The sequence below is a fragment of the Molothrus aeneus genome, chromosome Z (genome assembly GCF_037042795.1).
Source record: "Molothrus aeneus isolate 106 chromosome Z, BPBGC_Maene_1.0, whole genome shotgun sequence".
In the NCBI taxonomy this organism is placed as follows: domain Eukaryota; kingdom Metazoa; phylum Chordata; class Aves; order Passeriformes; family Icteridae; genus Molothrus; species Molothrus aeneus.
In genome coordinates, this window is record NC_089680.1 from 41,954,320 (window position 1) to 41,975,706 (window position 21,387).

The 21,387-nt window shown below is 41.2% G+C and overlaps 1 protein-coding gene across 1 annotated transcript; it reads right to left on the reverse strand.

Annotated features, from left to right (window-relative positions):
• Positions 1 to 355: 355 nt before the first annotated feature.
• On the reverse strand, positions 356 to 20,618 carry KIAA1958 (KIAA1958 ortholog). Its single transcript, XM_066569590.1, has 2 exons — positions 19,466 to 20,618; positions 356 to 1,488 (listed from the first exon to the last, which is right to left on the reverse strand). Exons 1-2 carry the CDS (start codon positions 20,616 to 20,618, stop codon positions 443 to 445), a joined length of 2,199 nt encoding a protein of 732 aa, XP_066425687.1. The 3' UTR covers positions 356 to 442.
• Between the last annotated feature and the right edge of the window lie 769 nt (positions 20,619 to 21,387).

Genomic DNA, 21,387 nt, shown 5'->3' on the forward strand with positions numbered 1-21,387 from the left:
TGTTAAGTTTGTCTCCTCCACTGTGGGAGGTTATGTTACAATACTAAGTTGAAAAAATGCTTTAGAACAGAATTGCTACGTAAGCCTCCCTGGGAATTTACACTCATTAATGTGTGCATGTTAAAAATGCTATTTTCAGTCTATCTTGTGTTGCCTGAGAACCATTTCTATCCTTTTAAAATCTGCATTTGTATTATAACCCATAAGTACCTTTCATTTTTGCATTAACACTATAAATACTGTTAGTAATACTAAACTATTTCTGTTGACTTATTTGTAGAAAGAAAAATATATTATATGTTTATATATTCTTATAAAGTGAATTAACACTGGAGAGAGGGCTGAGAGGGGGAATAGTGTACAATCACAGCTGATGTGTATTATTGAGCACAAATTCAATGCTTGAAACAAAGAGGAAAAGAAAAAAGTATTTGGTGTTCATTCAAGCAGTGTCAGATGACGAGTCATAGGATGCTGACACTATGAAGTTGCCAGTATTGGAGTGGCTTGCCATGGACTGGGCAGCCTGCTGGCTCAAGTTATTGCAGATCAGCACCAGCTGGTTGCTCTGAGCTTCTGAGAGGGTGCTGCAGCTCTGGTAGACACTGAAGTTGGTCTTGCGGCCAGGGATGTTCCCTTTCTCACACATTGTCTTCACCATCTTGGCAAGCTTGTTTTTCCCCAGGGCTTGGCAGTTGTACCAGTGAAGTGCAGCCAAGTTGACAACGGGTTTGATGGACAGGTAAAAAGGCGCATCCTCGTAGCGCATGGCTGGAGGGCGCCGCTGCGCGTACTCCTTGTAGTCCTGCACGGGGCAGGTCTGCGGGGAGTGCTGGGTGGCGTACACCCGCGAGTCCGTCCCGCCTCTCTTGCTCTTGGTACTCACATCCCCGTTGTCTGGCCCCATCCACTCCAGGTACTCCAACCCAGTCTCTGTCACTCGCAGACGGATGTCTCCCCACTTGAGGGTGGACCCGTGGAAACCCGTGCAGTGCCCAAACGCCTTAGTGTTGTTCAGCCATACTAGGTTCAGAAGCCCTTCAGGATTGTACCTGCTCAATAAGCCTCTTTTGCGCAGGATAAGCTCATCAGCAAAGGTAAGCTTCATGGATTTGTGTGGCTTGTTTCCTTTGCCTTTACACCTCAGCTCTATCTGCTTTTGCTTTAGAGCTTCCTGGGACCTCTTGAACTCCTTATCCCTTGTAATACTGTATCCATACCTGTGCTCTTTGAGATACCGCTCCAGTCCACACTGATAGTTGGCCAGACTGTTTGGCTCATATTCAGACCCATCCTTTTGTCTGGCATCCACAAAGAACGATGCAAGATAGGCATCAAGCTCTTTGCAGGGGATGACATAGATCTCACGGGTCTCAGAGGGGTACTTGGAAATGAGGAATTCTCGGAAATTGCGGAGAGCGGTCTGCGTGCTGCGAATGGTCTTCTCATTCTGCTCCCTGCTGAGCTCTGCTGCTCTCTCATCCTGGTCTGGAAGAGGAAGAATGGGACAGAAAAGAGAAATTAGAAGCAGTGAGTTTATGTGATGCACTTTTCCTAAAACAAATTTCCTCAAAAAGGAAAAAACTCAAAATCAAGTTCACAAAGAGCACTGGTAAACATCTTTACATACCTGTCACATGACTGAAAAGCCAACTTCAGTTTAAAAAATGACATACTATATGATACAAAACTAAGTGAGCTCCTCATGACACTGGGGCACAGTTTTGTGCATGGAGATTTATGAAAAGCACTGAGATTAAAGGCAATAGGCTTTTTACAACTAAGGCAAAGTGGAAGGATTTTCTGTGGATCCCAATGTTGTGTGCAAGGCCCAGACTCAGGAATAAGCCCACTTTGAATTGTTTCATTTGCAAAACGAGATGTTGTACTGGTTACATGTTTTTTCCCTAGGAAAAAAAAAAAGAGCTAAAGCATCATATTTATGATGGTAATATTTATCTTTAATCAGATACATTTTTAAAGAGTGAAATAAATATAGCCAGAATGTACAGTACAAAAAAAGGCAGCACATCCAAGAGAAATGACAGGTAAAATTGCTACAGAACAATGTGCAATTTACAAATGTACAAGAATAAAGAAAATATAGTCAATATGTTCACATCAGAAAACATGGAAAAAATCCATGATTACACAGCCTCTCTATGTCATCAGATTGTATCTTGAAAGAAAAAGTACAATTGTCTTTTCATTTTGCAGAAAAATCAAATTCTAGAAAAAATTTTATATTTAACAGGTTATCCTCATAGATCCTTACAATCAACAACATATCAAAACACAATATTCAGATGCTACCTCTATGATAGCTGTTACTGACAGCTGATTTTCTGGCTGATCATAAGAGAAGCATAAAAAGGAAAAGCTTTAAAGCTATGGATGTTTTTAAGGACTGTTTTCTTGGCATGTGCAAACTATCTGTTTGAACAAGAATGGAGCTCAAAGCATACAGGTGGAACTGTCATTCTGAATGTGGTAAATCTTTATGATTTTAGAAAATTAAAAACAAATGGAAAGAAGGAAAAATTCAATTATTTAAATATTTTCTGGAATTGTACATAGAACACTTTTGTCTCTCTTCCACTTAACAAGCAGAAGAGGGGAAAAACTTCAAGCTCTTTTCTATTTGGTCTCATTGCAAAACCCATACATTCTGCCATCCTTTTAGCAGTGCCATAGCAACCCTCACCAGGTGTCTCCCACCTGAGATACACACACAAAGTGATATGAGACCAGGTGAAGTTCCCATTGCCTCTCTGCCAATCAGGTCAAGCTTACATCAGGCTGTGTAGCACACCCATGGCTTTGCACCAGTGTTTAGACACTTGCTCCTCTCTTCCCTGCAAGCCTATTAGCAGGGGAGAGGGCAGCAGGGAAAAGAAGGCAGTCTCTCCTTCTCTACCCTCCCTGCAGTGTTCCATGTGGTGCAGAAACACTGGTGCAGAGCTGGGTGGCTTCTCCTTCCACCAATCTACTGAGTGCCTCTCAGGAAAGTTCACCCCATCACCTCCATACCACATCTGCAGAGAGAGACACAGGGAATGACTTGCCCCAGGACTTCCCAGCAGGATAGAAGCAGGACTGAGCTTATAATCCTCATGATCAGGCCCTGTGCTTTCAGAGAGAGGCATCCTGCATCCACACCACTCACCCACTAAGAGAGGTTTCTCAAATCCTCTGCAAAGCACAGAGAAGTGGGCATCTGCAACTGAGGCCTTTGGGGGTTTCTGCAGGCAGGAGAAAATGCTGCTACAAAGGACTGAGGTTTGCTTGAACTGTGCTCCAGGGGAGCAAGAAAGGTCACCTGCCTGATTCAGAAACTCATTTTAATACTGATGTCAGTATCAAAGAGCTCTTCAAAGCCTACAGTGAAGCCTCATGCTCTAGGCAGTGTACATAATAGATCCTTTTAGTGTGGCTAGATGCAAGCTGAGAAAAAGAGACAGCCCTGTTCAAAGCTCCAAAACAAACATTTACTCTGGTATTTTGTTCACTGCACCCACCACCACCACTTGTTATAGAACTGTGTAAGTAATGATTGCTTTGACTGACAGCCCACATCCTAAGTTCTATTTCAATATAAACAGCACATATAATGGCTCAGTTTTATAAATGTCATCAATCACTTCTTCTTAAAGGATAGCCTGTCACAACACAGCAGTGACACCCAGTCAGTCATTTATGTTACAGCATCTTTCCTTAATCTGCAAAGGAAATTGCCCTATCTGCAGCGAACAGTTATAAAACCCATGCTGAATTACAGATTCCCCCAACTTACATTACGAAAACAGTACCCCAGAAACACTGCATTCCTGCACTGGTTTGTTGTGTGCTACTTCACATAGCAGGTGGGAAACATTAAAAAAGAATGGGTCAGGTTTTCCTGCAGCCACATCAGGAGAGCTACCTCTACTTCGGTGAATCCAGGCTGAAGTAGTAGTAATGGATTATTCTCCTCCTACAAGACCACTCAAATATTGGTGGCGTATCATGTAGCATGGCATAAATGTGGGGAGTTTCCCATGTAACAGTTCCCAGATGTTTGCTTTGTCTCACTTTGCTGATCTTGCTGAATAGAGACCAAAGCTCTTTTTAACGTTGTGTGGAGCTGGTAGAAACTACTGGAAACACTGGTGGGGGTCTACACTAATTCCTTGACTGCTGCAATCAGAAGCCTATTTGCTCTTGAACTTGAACTACTCAGTGTATCATCAAGCCTTCAGTATCCATGGGTTCCAAAACTGGGTAAAAGCACAGAAAAAAAAGCCACCAAGTCCTCCTAGAAAACACCTCTACATCAGAACATCCCCAAGCTGCAAACTGATGTGGGATAGAAGAACGGGGAGGTGTTATATACGCTTCCACCTTTCTTATAGTCTTCTGTATGTCTCTGTTGTTAGGCTTGAGGAATACAAATACTCTTGTGTTACAGTCTAATTTCTCTCAGATGGTTGGTCAGAACCAATCAACCAAAAATTACTGTCATCATTGATCTATGAAGCCAAGTTACCCTTACCGTCTTTTCCTTGTCATAATGCAGTCTTTGGAACTAGTAGTACTGTTACCCCAGATTTACAGATCACAAGCAGAAGCATAAAAAAATAGTGGAGATACATTTCCTGAGGTCCTGCCCCCTCAGCTGCATCACTGCACAAAGGACCTGGTTATAGGTCTTGTGTTTCTTATCATATCCCACAACACAGTTTCATTTCCAAGAAAACCAGAGTGTGGCAGAAAAAGACAGGAAAACCCACCTTACTGGGGGGTCCAGGGTAAACTCACAACTATGAGTTTGAAAAGGTGATGAGTACTTAAGATGTTCTAGTTCAAATGAAGTGAAAGAGATAAAGTGACCAGGCAGAGATTAAACAGAAAACCTAGTGGGAGCAGATGTCCCAGCCTAGCCCACGACCATCAGATGATCTCTCCCACAGAGGAACAGCTGTTTTCTGATCTTTTCATAATCTGATCTTAACACAGCCAAGACCTAATATTATCAACAGAGTTATCAAACTCAGGCTTGTTTTAATTTCAGCTCACACACATACACACACTTGGACTCCCTGGAAAGGATGTAACCTCTGTAATTACATAGGGCAGGAGGAAAGGCACTTGCTTTCATGACAGACACAGATTGTTAATGTTCAGAGAGCATTTGCACATCAGTGGGAGTCACAAACCTGAGTTATTATTGCAAAAAGTCTTAAACTCTGCATATGGTAAGCAGTGAGATCTCACAGATGTACATTAAAAGTAAGGTGGGTTTTCTTGGTGGTTATCACATCACCAGCTGAGTCTTCTCTGCCAAATTTTTGTCCTGTCTAGGAAAATGCCTCTGCAGCAGTCCTGCTTCCACCAATATGCTTTCATTCAAGTGAAAAAGCATAGTTAACCACACACAAAGCACCACATATCTCTATTCTGGAGCGAACTGCCCTCTCTCCACTCCCCAGCACCTTGCAGGTTGGCTCTTGCCCCTCTTTTTTGCAGTTTTGCAGTAACTGAAAAGTAGTGATATCCAGCCTTTGGGCCGTGGCAATACGCAGCCCATTATAACAGCTAAGTAAACCACAGCCTGCTCCTACCATTTTCTCCAGTCCCCTCCTGTTTCAAGAAGGAATCTATAGGCAAACAACACTCTCAAATCTACAGTCTCAGTGAGCAGAGGTCACGCTGTTTTACGAGGTAGTTATGGTCAAGTCACAATGGGGAACAGCTGCATTAGCCTCTGACAAATGTGTCCCCCTGGAAGCCATGCTACTGCCACCCTGTCAGAACCAGCTGAATGCCACTGTCATACCACAGCATCCCAGAATATTAGTACTTGTTCTGCATGCCAAACTTAGAAAGCTGACAACTGGTTTTCACCGTATCACAAGAATAAACCAGTGAATACCATTCTCATGTCTTGCTGCCAAAAATGAGGGTAAGGGTAAGAGCAGAAGGTGTCCACAGCAGAAGTGCCTCTAAACATTTGCAGAAACATCCTGAGATTAAGTAGAAGAAACTGCTTCTGTATTTTTTCTTGAATGTCTAACCCCTCTGATGTTGTTACTAAATTTTGTTTAACAGTTAAAGTTCCCTGTTCCCACTATATTAAGTTAAACTCTATTTTAACATTTAAAATGTTCAACTCTATTTTAACATTTTCAGAAAATACTTTCATTGGCATGTAAAATCTTATTAGAGAATTAATTAATATCCACTTATGAAAGACACTACGTATTTGGCCAAAAAGATGATACTTCTCTTCAGTTAACCTGCTCCAATGAAATTATCTGCAAAATGTTTTATGATTCTAAAATTATAAAGCTTTAGATTATATCAAAGGAAAAAGGACATGGACTGCAAACAAATGAGTATGGGAATATTTATTCATAGGTATCTCCATGAAGTAAAGTCACTAAAATAGGCTGTAGTCACCTGTATATTTTTTGCAACGTATAGCATGGCCTGGTAATGAATGCTCACTCAGACACTAGAGCTGATTTCCAGTTTGTGCTCTCTTTCACTAGTTTCTCACAAGAGCTTCAAAAGATTTGAGATGCAGTTTGACTGCTGGTAAAGCCAACAACAAAATACAGATCGATATTAAGGGGGCTTCTCCACAATCCTTAGATGTCAGAAAACCTGTGGCTATGACAAGGGATTAAGTTATGTTCTCCTACAACTGACTGTCTCACCAGTTTTTTGGGTTTTTTTTTCAGTGGATAGAGCAATTGCTAACAAACAGTGCAAAACAGCAGCACTGTTGGAACTCCAATTTTTACAAGGCTGCCTTCCTTCTCCACCTGATGCATGTGACATCTGAGCCATTCCAGCACAAAGGTTCTAAAAATGCATTTTCTAAATAAAAAGTGTTCCTATTGGTTCACTTCATCTATTCAGCTATGTTCCTATCACTTCACTTCATCTGTCTGGTTTTGTTTTCATCATGGTAGTGGAAAAGAGAAGTGCTGCATTCCAGTTTTACCTTGCATTTCCCTTCTTCCACTGAACAATTTCAGTGGCATTTCTGTAGTATGAGGCCATACAGTTTCCTATCTCCTTTTGAAGCTGTTCTGAGATGCACTGGCATGAACTGCTGCAATGCAAAGTGGGATGTATTTCCTGTGCATCCTGGGATATTCATCCATATTCAACCTTCATTTGACAGGAAGAAGTATACCAACTCCAGCTCTCCCAGGCTTGCCCAACACTGCAACAATGCAGAGCAGGATGCTACAGCTTGGACACAACATGGAGAACAGCAGAAACAGAAAATATTTTGAGAAACCCATATATCTGGCACATAGGTGATGTACAGGCAAAATATACTCAGCTGGCAGCTGGAGTGGAATCTGCTATTTTATCTGGCCCATTCCAAGTCAGTCACTTGGCCTGTAACTAACCCTGCAACCATCTCCAGGTCTACCTGCCACACCTCATTCCACTCTTATTTCCATAGCTACCATCTTTACAGGAGGTATATAAAAATAAATTATTTGGACATTTATATAATTGACATTTAGGGACTCAACCCTTCATAGAGGAGGAGGATATAAAAGTCACACTTAGAATCTTCAATACTACAAACCCAAAACCATTAGAAAACTTTTTAAAAAATGTGAAACTCCATTCCTTTCAAAATAACTGACTAAACTTCCTTCAACAATATTCAGCTCTAAGATGTAACTTCTACTCTTTCAGAGCTCAGGTTTAACAAATCAGGTTGTTTGGTGAAATTGGAATGCTTCAGGTTGTTTGGTGAAATGGAAATTGGAGTAGGTAAGTGGGAAAATATTACCTATAATGTGAAGCTACTATCAGCTGTATGTTGAGCATGTGTCTTTGTATTCAGCCATATAATATTCTAATAATTCCCAACAGTTAATGGCTAACACCATTAGAAAACTCTAGGTACTGGTTTCAGTTTAAAAATGAAGAGACACTTTTTGATAATTATTTTCTTCAGATTAAATATTTAACTCTGGAAAACAGATTTTTTAATTTTTTTTTTACCCAGGACGTCTTAGCAACATAAAGAAAAGTTGCCTATTCAAAATACGTTGGTTACTTAATGCTTTGTGGCAGAAGCAATTAAAGGAATGACGGTAATGCTCTACACTACCCTGAGAACTGGAAGTTGAGTAATGCACACAGAAGAGACACACTCATTTTCAAAGAGGACCTGGCTCAGCATGACTCTGGAAAGTGTTGCATACATACACTCAGCAGGGTATCAGTTTTTCTTCCAAGTAAGTTTCCAATTCCATAAAGCATATTTTAAGTGTGTTCTGGATTGGTGTCCCTATGATTAAGTATCTGCTTATGTAGAAATCAACTGCACTAAGTCATTATCTGTATAGAAGGTGGAACTGAATAATATTTATATGTATACAGTGACTTGATTCAAAAGCTGAAAAGAGGAAAGAAAAGAAGAAAAAAACAATAATGAGGAGAGTAAAACTGTAAAGATCTGAGACACGCTTCCTTTATTAAATTAAGTTTATAGTTTGAAAATTATACCCTTCTCACAGCGAAAGATCCACTTCCGGCATAACAAAACCAAGAGTCTATATTTTTGTTAAGTCTTCCATCTTTCCATGCACCTACAGAAAAAGCCAGATTTATAGATGTGCAAGCAGATATCAGAAGCAGTGATTGCTTAGCCAGAAATTTAACTACTGGGCTGGTTTGCACAAAATCACAGGTAAAAATTTATATAGCATTTTGGAATATTTGGCACACATTTTGGAATATTTGGAATTTTGTGCCTCTCTGCAGTTGAGAGCCCTGTGGAAGAAGAATGAGAAACAGGGCCCTTTCAGTTCAGTTTTCTCTAAGAAGAATTTTAATGTAAAACATGCAAAACATGCCACCTCATTTCACCAGAGGCTTAGCATGTTCTCAGCTACAGTGTAGCACCAGTTTTAATGTCATCACATTTAAGAAAAACCTTTAATAAGTATAGCAGAGAAAGCAATGCAAGAAGTCTGGAACGAATAAGGCAGGGCTATGAAATTTGCCTGCTTTTGGTTCACTCTAAACAGCAACTGAGAAGCAGAACTGGGAAATATGGGAGAGAAACAAAGATGAGGGGGAGAGAAGAGAGAGTAAGAACAAAGGATATGAAAAAAACATAACACCAAAGAGAGAGATTAAAACCAGATGAGAATCCTCATCATCTGAAATCTAATTTACATCCGTGTTTCAAAATGAGTCAGTCTAACTGGGGCAGCAAGCAGAGAAACAAAGAAAAGGAGAATGTAATAAATATTTTATTACATTAATCATAATAAGCTGCACTTTAAGTCTTGGCCAAAGCATATTCTTAAATCAAGCTGAGAATGTGAGCAGTTTCAGACTTAAGAGCATGAGGCCCACATGACTGTAATTAACATAATAAATCATACTGTGAAACTCTCTACACAGGCTGACAGCACTTGGTTGATATATTGCTTATTAAAGACTGCAGAAATTTTCCCTCTATTTTATTAAAGTGAATAAAAAAAGTACCCCTTCCTATTCTGTCTGAACTATCTACTAGTTCAGCTAGGGGAAGAGGAAATATGTTGGCAGGCCATGGCATTTACTTCTGGTAATACAGATTGCAGCACATGCACTCTGAAGAACTGCATTTCAATATTTTTTCTCTTACCATTTTTAACTTAGTAAAGTACTCCGACTTCTTTGTTAGAGATCTTGATGTGTCATTTCTGAAATTCTCTGTTGGTGATTTTGCCCAGCAAGACCAATTTGTTTTTACCTTTCACTGTTTATTGTCCAGTAGGAGTGAAGTAAGCTACAAAGGACATAAATTCTAAGAGCTCATGATTTACAAACCTGCATAAAGAATTTCCGTGCACACTTTGAACAGACATAATTCTTTTGTCTTCACTGGCTCAGAAAGCAGTATTTGAGAAGCAGCTCATCACATAGTTCTCCAGAGAGAATGAAGTCTAACACTTCAAGTGAAACAGCTTCTAAGGTATATTTTTAGCCTGCTTTTCTGTTTTGTGCTGAATTCTCTCCTCCTCACACTTTAGAAAAAATGACAACAGAGCTTTAATTTAACCTTTACAAACACAACTCTCATCACATTAAAGGGATGGAAGTTTAAAATGCAAAGGCCCTACAAGACTGGGGAAGATTCAAAGCTAGGCAGAGGGCAGAGACATGAATACATCCCAGCTTTCGGAAGGAGGACAGCCCTCAAGCATCAGATACTGTGATAAGCAGCTGCTCACACACCCTGGCTGACCAAAGATCTCTTTATTCCAGACTAGCCATGGCATGCTCGTGCATTTGCAAAGACAAAGGCTCCCAGGAGGTGCAGGAGCAGCTGGAAATTTTGCACAGTGAGGAGACAAACCTACAAGAGAAGCGCATTCATCAATAGCTGGACTGTTGTTCATGGCACAATTAATTTCCTTCTGTCCTTGGATACGTGTTTAAACCTAATTTATCATAGTTTGATTGAGTAAATATTTAGTCACATTTTGCAGCTCTACTTGAGTAAAGTCTCCTTAAGTAAAATGAGGCGTTTCAGATGTTTTCTAGCTATGTACACATTCAGGAGAATATACACAAATTACATACCTCTCTGCTGCTCAGAATATTGTTATTATTTCTCTTCTGTATTTACACTGTCAAAATTTTCCTGTCAGGATTGTTATTTCCATAAAAATAATTTGTTCTTCTATACAGGATATGAACAATCAGTTCCCCTGCTACTGAATGAGTTCATACCAAAACTGACACAAACTAATTATTAGAAGAGGTGACATGGGACATAGTTTAATGGATATAATAGTGGATGTGTTATACACATACATGGCTATTTTAATAGACACCAGCACAATAAACAGTCTGATGTATTTAACAATTCTGTAAGTGAATGGTAATGGGACAAGTTATTGCCAAACTGTAAGTTTTTCCTCTTTCTGAGGACGATCTTAAATTGGGGGGGGGGGGGGATGAGGGAAACAGAGGCATAAAGCCAATTCTTTATATAGAGAGGAAAAATAAAATTGCTAGGAATAGTGTTCCTGTCTGTTATTTTGTTTCCTTAGATTTATAGTCATAAGAGAAATGAAGTCCCAATCAAAAGGCAATGTTCCATCAAAGGACAGAAAGAAACTCCATAATCTGGTATGTCAACGTGACTGAAGGACAGAGCCCGTAACAATCAGGAGAGGGCTCCAAGTTGTGGACAAAATGAAATTGCTTCCATACAAAAACATCAACGCTTCTCTGGCTCATTCATACTGCTGTGCTTGACCAGTCACTGTCAGAAAGCAGAAATGAGGCACATACCCAATGAAAAGAGAAATGAGTGTAAACATAAAATCAAAACAAGCTGTTCAAGGATCAGAGATTAACATTCTTATTTTTCACAGGCTTGATGTTTCGGTACAGGTTTCCTGATTGAAATAATACAGCACATTCAGCTGTTGCACTAAGGTGATGTGACCTGGAGTAGAATAGCTCAGAATACATTTTTTCCATCTCTGAGCAAAACAGAAAATTGGCTTTTTTCTTTGATTTTTTCCTTCCCAAGTACACAGTAGAAAGCAATTGATTAAATATTATCAATCCATTGTTGTATGGTTTCAAGTGATGTTTTCATCATGAAGACCTATGAAGTTAATGAAAAGCTACAGTGCACAGTGTCACTGTGATAGTCACTCGCAGTTCAATCAACAGGAACACCTGCAGAATTTCCCTTTGTGTATGTGCATTTAATGTTCAATTAGAGTTAAAGGGATTAACAGGTATGTATTAGAAGTTAGATGCAGCCAATGCACTTAATGATCAATGTATAATTAAGTAAAGTTTTATTCAGACTCAGCAGGGTTCTCAGCAGCACTTTTCAAAATAAATGTAGACAGGAAACCCTACCCCCACTCCCACCATGGGCAGGACTTAGTGGAAACCATGACCTGGGAATTGCCATGTCTAACACAACATTTTTGTGATCAGCAGCATTCTTCCATTTTTGAAGGGCAGCAGACAAAAGCAGACTTATTTGGGAAATGAAAATGCAGTTCTGCCACACCGTTCCACTGAAGCCACCAGCCACATTCAAGCTGTTAAAAACAACCAGTGCTGAGAGCAGCTTTCCTGTGACCATTCTGTGGAGTGTCCCAGCAAGAACAAGTCATCAGGGAAAGCAGCCGTTCCACGTTCTCTCCCTAGAGGCTTTGATTTAATAGTCTGTTTCAACACTTCCTGGAATGGGCATATGCTTCATTTAAGCATACTTTATCAAAGAAAGATAGATTTCATGTTTCACTGTTTCCAGGATCTGAATGTTTTAGCAAGTACTGCTCTGTGCTGTGCCAGCCACAATAAAATACCTAAAATATCATCATGCTTCTGTTTTCTTTTCTGGAAAAATTCAAACAAGAATTTCAAATTTGTATTCCAAATTTTTCTCTGGCTCAGAAAGATAGAAAATACACTCAGATATTTTTACTGATCTGTTTCATACTCAAGCAGATTCTAGGTTCACTGCAAGCACAAAAAAAAAGAGATGAAAGAAGACTCACTAAGAGGGATATAATTTAGGTATGAAGAAAATGGGAGAAATGAGTAGTCACTGCGTGCTGGCTTCACAGAACAGTTTATGCAAAAATGCCATATTCCCATCACTGAGACAGGTGAAAACAGCTCTCCCCCACTGTTAAAACCTTAGATCTTGAATACAAATGTGAAGTAGTCCTTCTGTGGGTATAGAATCATTGAATCATGGAATCGTCAAGGCTGGAAAACACCTTTAAGATATCAAGACCAACCACTCAGTTAGTACAATCACCATGTTCACCACTAAACCATGTCCTCAAGCACCATATCCACAGTGTTTTTGAATAGTTTCACAGGGATGATGACTCTACCACTTCCCTGGGTAGCCTGTTCCAATGCTTTAGACCCCCTTAGATAATGAAATTTTCTCCAATATTCAACCATAACCTCCCCTTGTGCAGCTTGAGGCCATTTCCTTTCAACCTGTCATTTGCCTGGGAGAAGAGACCACCACCTACCTGGCTGCCCAGGCTAAACAACCCCATTTCCTTCAGCTGCTCCTCATCAGACTTGTGTTCTGGATCCTTTCCCAGATTTGTTGCCCTTCTCTGGACATGTTCCAGCACCTCAATATCCTTCTTGGAGTGCAGAGCCAAAAACTGACTACAGGATTTGAGGTGTGGTCTCACCTCTACCCAAAACAGGATAACGATCACTTTCTAGGCCCTGTTTAGCCAGCCTCACACAAAGTGGAAAATCACTCTCAGAAAGTGTCCTGATCTAAACCATAAAGACCTGTGTTCCCTTTTCCTGCCAGCATCCCATCTGAAGTGCAAAAGTAAAGTGACTGTCTGAAGCCTTTCCAGGGTCAGCATCTCTCTTGGCTCCTGTGTTGCATCTCCTCTGCAGATCCAAATCTGACCCTTGTTTCTTTTTTCTTAAAAACTCACAAATCATAAGCTGAAAATAGCTCCAAAATGAAACAATTGCAAAGATCACACAAAGGAACTGATCTCTGATCAAAAGCACCATGTTAAATAATCTATTTCCTAAAATTAAAGTGATGTTCAGTACAGATGTGTCCAATTTTTTTTTTATTCTTTCCTGTATGTTCCCAGACAGATGGAACCAGCAGAGGCATTATTTTCTTATTTTATACAACAGTATCATAAAACAGAGCACTTCACACAAAAAGTTGCCTATTTAAGACACCCTAGAGAAAGGGAGAACATAGCGTCTCAATTATGTTGGTTTGCAAAAGTCATTGTTTTCTACTTTTCATTGTGCATTCTGTTTTTTGCTGTTCTGAGTTTCATGTTAGGGTAATGGGGGAGAGAGTATATGCCTGGGTCTGAAATCAATTGTGATGCTCCAGAACACAACCATTCATTGAAATGGGCAGTTTGTCTTGTGGTATCACACACCATCTTCCTCAATACTATTCATGCTATGGTACTTAGAATGAAAAATATATATTTAAATGAAGAGTCAATAATTTTCAGTGATGCAATTTCTTCAATGCAGAACTCCAGTGAATATTCTCAACTGTTTATCAGCTGAACTTGGCATGCTTTACAAAACTAATCCTTAAAAACTGCTGGGGCCTGGCTGCAATAGTCCTTTTCTTTCCCTCCTAGCTTCAGGCAAATAACTTTCACAGATTGTATGGAAACAATCAATCTTTCACCTTCCTCCATTACACAGGATTAGCAGGCCTATGCACCTTTTATTGCAGGAATTCAACGAAAAGCCCATCATCCCCAAACATCTCCCACACCAATCTACTTTCAGTATGAATACTCATGAATGGTTTCCTCAAAGAAGTGTATATATCTGTATCTATATCTCCAGTAAGACTGCTGCCAGGAGATGTCTCTTTGTGCTGCAGGTAGTTCCACTCAGAGGAGGTCCATGGTGAAAAGAGGAAACAAGCCCTTGACATCAAGGAAAGCAGCATCCTAATCTTTTGCATGTATAGGTTTGTGATAAACACTTAGTATTAGGGACAACCTCTACATGACAAAGTCCATTGCTGATTATACAAAAAGGCTGGCATGAGCTTTCTGCGTCTGAAAGGAATCTTCACTAAAGAAAATAAATGGGAAGTCCTGAAAGGTAATTGATACATTTCTTAAGCACAGCAAAAATCTAAAGATATTGTAATAATTGATGAATTTTCATTTCTGTGTTCTTTTGCAAACAGAACAGCTGTAGGAACAGCTGCATAAACAACTCTTGTATTACAGTTGCTAGTACTACAGGTTCATTTCTTTTTTAAAAGTTTGTTTGTCATGCTGTGCACCCAGATGATAAAAGCAATTACACAACTACTCTGCCAAGGCTGAACTTGTCCTCTTTATGCTACTGTCCTGCTTTTAAACAGAACTCGCTTGTAATATTAGAATGGTAAGTAATCATTACCTAGACTTCTAGAATAAAGATGTCTAGCTAGACTTCTAGAATACAGACCCCAAAACATTAGATTATAATGTAACAGCATTTAGATGAGGATAATTGAAGGCAGGAGTGGGCTTGCAAATCACTGCTGCAAGATCAGGTGATTAATCATGTCAATAGCTTCTTTTTTCTGATACTTATAACTATAATGATGTAATTAGTAATTTTAGTCTTCTAAATAAGCCAGGCCCTAGCAACTAAAAAAAAAAAAAACAAAAAACCCTATATTTTTTGTAATTATGTATCTCAGCACTTACTATTTTTAGTCCATCGACTAGAGCAGCAATAGATTTCCATTATGGGACCTAAAGAGTCACCAGTGGACTCTGATCTCTTTAGTACAACACAAAGAGAAGAGACAGTCTCACCCCTACATATATTTAAGTGGTCACTTGACCATATTCAGCAGCATACATCCCTGCAGATAGGCTTCAAGCAGTCATTTTAGCCAAAACTCATCAACATTTGTATGTAAACCAAAAGTACAGAGATCAGCAGTTATTTAATGTTGTTGGAAGAACATAATTTAAATAAGAGTTTTATAAATTTCTTTCGATGTGATTATTTTTCTTGTGCTACTTGGCACAGTTCCACTGGGCTTGAAATAATTACAACAAGGATTAATTCTGCCTTTCTGTATGCTTTATATACACCCCTAAAAAAGGTGCTATTTTTTCTTCTTTGCACTTCTTTGGAATGTGCGAGGCTGACACTTTTTTTTATAGATAAACAGTGATTAAGAAGTTAGAGCTAAATCTAGTCAAAACTGTCAGTTCATAAGGTGTGAAGAGACTCCTTTCACCTCGAAGTTTTGTAACGTTTTGATGCTCATCCAACAGCTTCTAATCCACAAATCTTATATGAGGATCTTGGTTCTCATTTAATTTAAACTCACACCATTGCAGACATTGCAAACAGAAAGAAGAGAGGAAAGGGAGAGACCCTACTTCTTCTGATAACAGAGAAATACTTAAAATATTCCACTAAGCACTCTACCTCAATATCCAACAAGCCCCAGATGCACTCCATTTTATAATGGTCATGTTCAGACAGACTTTTATGAACACCTGTAACCTACAGGGATATCCACACTGTTACAGAAAATGAAAGAATTGAGAGGATCTCAGAGCAGAGACATCAGAGCCAGGAAGGCTGAGCACTGCCCTCAGCACAGACCAGCATCCATCACAGCTCACATTCAAACACAGGTACTTTTGATAACCACAATGCCAGGACAGTGAGCAGCACTATGAGAGGAGAGGTGCTTGTGGACACGCTTTCCCTTCCACACTCTGAAAATGCCTGTATACATAAAACAAGCAGTCAGGCGATTCACTGATGGATCTACATGAAGGCATTGTGATGGTACACACAGAATGTAATCTGCTACATCTCTGACAGAAGCAACAACCCCAGTCAATACAGTCAATACTTCAAATGATTTTTTATTTTGCATCTCTGCTTACTACTCTGCATTCAGCACAGTTTGTACATAGGGGTTGGATATCTTTTTTTTTATCATGGGACTCTTTGCTCCTGTATTTATAGTGATGCACTAATGTTGAATCAGAAATGTCCTGCCACACTGTCTTGTTAATACAAAACATATCTTCAGCCTCAGTCTTCAAGTGGAAATTCAGTATTCTTCACAAATTCTTCAGCAATTCTGTTTACAAAGTAAATCCTACATCTCTCAGAAACAACACTTGTGTTCATTCAAAATAAACTCTGTCCTTCTCTGAGCCACAGTCTCCTTCCATAGCCTTCTGCAATAACACCAAATCATTTCCATTCCTCATTTCAGACATCCAAATGTCACTAATTGACTTTCACCATCTATGGGATTACTATCAGCTGTCTCTGATATAAAAGCAAGGATGTGTCACTTAAGCTAAAGCTCAAGTAGTATTTCTTGCTGGTTGGATTGCAGCCTTTAATGATAACTTAAATAAGGCCTTAGTCCTGTAGATCTTAGACCTTACACCAACAGTTCTAATGGGACCAGAAGCAAGGCTTCAGATATTGGAGATGACAAGGCAGAATTTAAATTCCCTGCTCTCTTTCAACTTTGTTTAGTTAAGCAGGCACTGAGTCTATAAATTAATAAAAGCTCTAGACTTTTTGACCTTTTTGACCTTTTTTTTACTTAGTTACTGCCTTTTTTTACACCAGAATGTAAAAGACTCACATCTGTCTGTTTAGGACAGAAAATTTTAACACAGAATAGATAAACATCCTCTTGTAGTTCAATATTGATCAAATTTTATAAATCATGCCCCACTTTCAGTACATCACTCTTCATTAGGAGACAATCTAACAAAAACACTGTAAATGAGCATCTAGTCTTTAATCAAACCCCTACATTTACCTGCAAGAATATGCTGTGCATCTGTAATAAATTCAATTTCCAACATTGCCCATCTTCTCGCAACTTGAACATTTAATAATGCCAGCTCTTCTTTCCTGAAGGAGAAGGCTCTATGGAAATGTGGGACTTTACTCACGTACCAAGTTTTAGTCATATCTTAATCAGTTTATCTTCATAAAAATGCCACTACCTCTGAGTAAAATAACAGCATGTGACACCAACACTGGACCAGTCTGAGGAGAGGAATTGTGTAATGCTTTTTTGAAACAGCACAAGAAATTTAACCACTGAGAACATAACTGAATAAACTGGAATTTGGACAGCACTCTGAGAACCCATCACTGTCTATGCAAAAAGTAAAGCACTTGGAGGTTCTGAGGGTTGATTTAGGCAGTGGGAGTAATCCAGGTGCAATCCCATTTTGCCCTCAAAGTTAGACACTAGACATAGACCAATCCTGTTTTTGAAATGATATAAATGCAGAAGTGTTGTGCTGCCTCCATTCTTGTAAAGTTTAACTCTAAACAGTAACAACTGCTGACCTTGTTTAGCTTCTGATGACCTGGCAAAAACAGTTGAAAGCAGCTTGGAGTTTTTAATGGATCTGTTGAAATATCTCTCCCAGATAACACACATTTAACATGGAAAAATTCCGCTTAGGTTTGTCTTCCATTGTCCCAAATTGCAAGTTTGAGACTTGAGCAAGTTGCAGAGGGAGGCAGGTAGAAACCAGGTCTACATATAGCAGTGATAGGTTACAAACTGAAAAAAGCAGAATAAGTACATTTAACACACAATTTGGGTTGAGTGGCATCAGGCATCCTGCCTTTCTCATATTTAGCAGTGCAGAGTTGGTTCTAAGCCAGATGGAGTTTTGCAAGGGAATTTCCATGAGGTATGTTACATGACAGGACTACTGCAAAGTAACATCTGAGAGATTCAGTCATGCAAGAAATGGGTCCTAAAGAAGAATTTGTTTTGCTTTAAGACAATTATCATCCTTCCAAATTTCTAATGTTTAGTAGGGTTTTACTTAGTAAAACTGTATTTAACTTTGTCTGTTGTTTTACCTGGCAAGAAGATCTGCAGGCTCTTACCAGTTGCAAGATTTAGTAGTCTTCAATCAGATTTCAGGATGTTCAAGCTAAAGTCATGGGTTTTAGGTCTTGCAGTACCTGCTACAAGGACTGCATATAGGCAGTTTTTAGCCCATTTACTGTTTGTCTGTACTCTGTTTGACCAGGCAGTCCAAGGGCGCAGATGGAGAACTTGCTCTTGCCTTGTCTCCTCCTGGGATGGCACCACTCAAGAAGAAGCTGGAAGAGTGAGAACTGTCTGTGCTCAGGCCCAGAGGAAGCTGACAAGTCTGCTCAAGAAACAGACTGAAGACCTGTAGCTAACAGATATTCTCCACACGGGATAATCACTCAGCAGAAGTCAGCTGTTTTAACATGCTCTTTATCCAATAATGTTGATCTGTTTATGCCAATTCTATGTGCTTTGGCAGGAGATGAGAAAAATTATGGACACAGTATATGAGAACTTTCACTGGGAAAATGGAAAAAACCCATTTTATTATGGATTAAAGTTTTATCAGTTTCATGGTTAAGGTTGTACTGATACTTCTTGTGTCCACAGACTGCTCTGATTTATAGGTAACGATTTATAGAAGCAAAAACCTCTTTCCTGGTACTGATAACCTGTCTCCTTTGCCTGTCCAGGTCCAAGAGTACCCATGTGACAAGGTGAAGGAAACACGAAACTCTCCAACTCTAGGCTACACTGGCTGAGACCCCTTTTTTTTATTTCATCAAGGGGGCATGGCCCAGTTCATGTCCTCCCTGACCCATGCACACAGCAAGGTCACTGCATGCTCTCTCCTATGACACACTTGTACCCATAATGGACCTTGCAAACCATTTTGCCTGTGGCTGCAGTACACTTTCTCAGGTGCTGGTGCTTAGTTGGTGCTTAGTTTCTGAATCCCCTCCAGGTGTATGTGGCTTCCATACCTAATGACTTATGTGCCAGCAGGACCCTGATGCAATGCAACACATACACCCCTGCTGTACCCCCAAAATGCCTCTACCACCCCTCTACTCCCGCCCAGTGTCCTACCTGGTATCAGCTGCGCTGCTGCCTCGGGGGTGGTGGTGGGCACTGCCTGGGGCTGCTGCTGGCTGGAGCTGACCTCAGGGTCGGCACCCACCGAGGGCGAGCCAGCCAGCTCACCACCCGGGGCCAGCTGTGGGATGGACGGCAGGGTCTCCTCAGCAGCTGCTGGTGGCTCCTCCTGACCAGGCAGCTGTAGGGCTGAGAGGGGGATGCTGATGGGTTTCCCAGCAGTGGTGATGGCATTGGAGCTGGTGGCTGGCACCTGCAAGGCAGCCACAGGGCCACCGCCTGCCCCCCGTGCCGGGGAGGCGAGGGGTCCCCGGGGTGGCCGCTGCACGGCCATGCGGGGGGGGCCAGGCGGGGAGGCGCAGGGGCGCGGCGGGTCAGGCTCGGGGCCTGCGGCTGGCTGGGGCACGGTTCTGGTGGGTGCCAGGCAGGAAGGCCCAGCCGGGGGCTGCGGCTTGGGCTTGGACATCTGTGTCAGGGCCAGGGCCGGCCCATCGGCGCCGGCCGTCAGCTCCGCGTTGGCCACTATATAGTAGTCCTCAGGGAGCTCCTGCTTGATCTTCTTGAGGAGCACGTCACCGCCACCCTCGTCGGCAGCCTGGGCCTGGGCCTGGGCCGCGGCTGCTGGCCGCTTGCGGGGCCCAGTGGGAGCACGGTGCGGGTGTGGCTCAAAGTCACTGTCCTCGTCGGTGACAGAGGACTCACAGACCATGTCAAAGAGGGTGGCCTCATCCTCGTACTCCTCCACAGGCTCGCCCAGGTCTGACGGCTCACTGCAGTAGGAGAAGTCGCAGGAGTCACGAGTGCGGGTGCAATCCAGCTTGGCTTTCCCCGGCCGGCCTGGGTAGCGCTCCAGGGGGCTGGCCTGAGCCTCTGATGGCACCCCCAGCATGCTGGGGCTGTCTGAGTTGAAGCTGCGGCTGTCCTGGAAGCAGACACGCTCCTGGGAACCGGCCCGGCAAGTGGCGGCCAGGGGCCAGTGGTAGGCATGGCCAGCACTACAGCCCCACATGGCTGTCAGGTTGCCATGGGCCCCCTCGGAAAGCAGGTGCTTGAGGTTGGGGATGAGGCTGCAGATGGTCCCATGGCTGTGGGCCCAGCTCACCAGCTTGGAGAGGTTTTCGGAGGAGGTGTGAAGGCAGTCCTCCATGGTACAGGATCAACAGCGCCTGGCCGCTGGGAAGTCAGCTGAAGACACAGTTCAGATCACAGGGTCCTGGCACTGATGGTCGTGTGTTGCCAAGCTCATATTTACTTCTCACCTGCAGAGAAACAGAGCAAAACCCCACTCTTCAGCACTCCTAAAGCATGACCATATTTGCATGTGAAAATGAAACATTTGTACGCTCAGCTAAACCCACCCATTCCACTCTTATCTCATGTCCTTCAAAATATGCCTCAAAACTACGCCTGGTATTAAGCAACTGGATCTGAAGAAACAATGAAGTTTTACATCATTTATGCAGATTTCTCAACTGAATCAAATATCTCCTTTTCAACTGAATTTAAGAGGTATCAAAAGGAAGGCTCAAAACTTGAGTTTTCAATACAAGGAATAAGCAAACAAGCTCACCTTTCACTGTTCTATACTGATAGTCATCAGTTGCTCAAAGACTTAAGAGACTCTTAAAGGGCCTGCAAAACTTAAGCCAGAACCTTCTTTTAACTTTAAGACTTAGCATTTTGCTTTTTATCATACTGTCCGTTTTCCAACATCTAAATCATGATTCAGTTCAAGAAAAACTTTTGCCATTTTCATCAAAACTATTTAGAAATTTGACATACAAGATGACAGCAAAGTCTGCATGTTTTTCTTTGTATACAGCTAATGACAGAGAAGTCATCTCCAGTGACCTCGGACAGCTAAAGTATCTGAACTTCTTTTCATTTCTGCAGGTCTGTTTGGAGGCTCTCCCTAA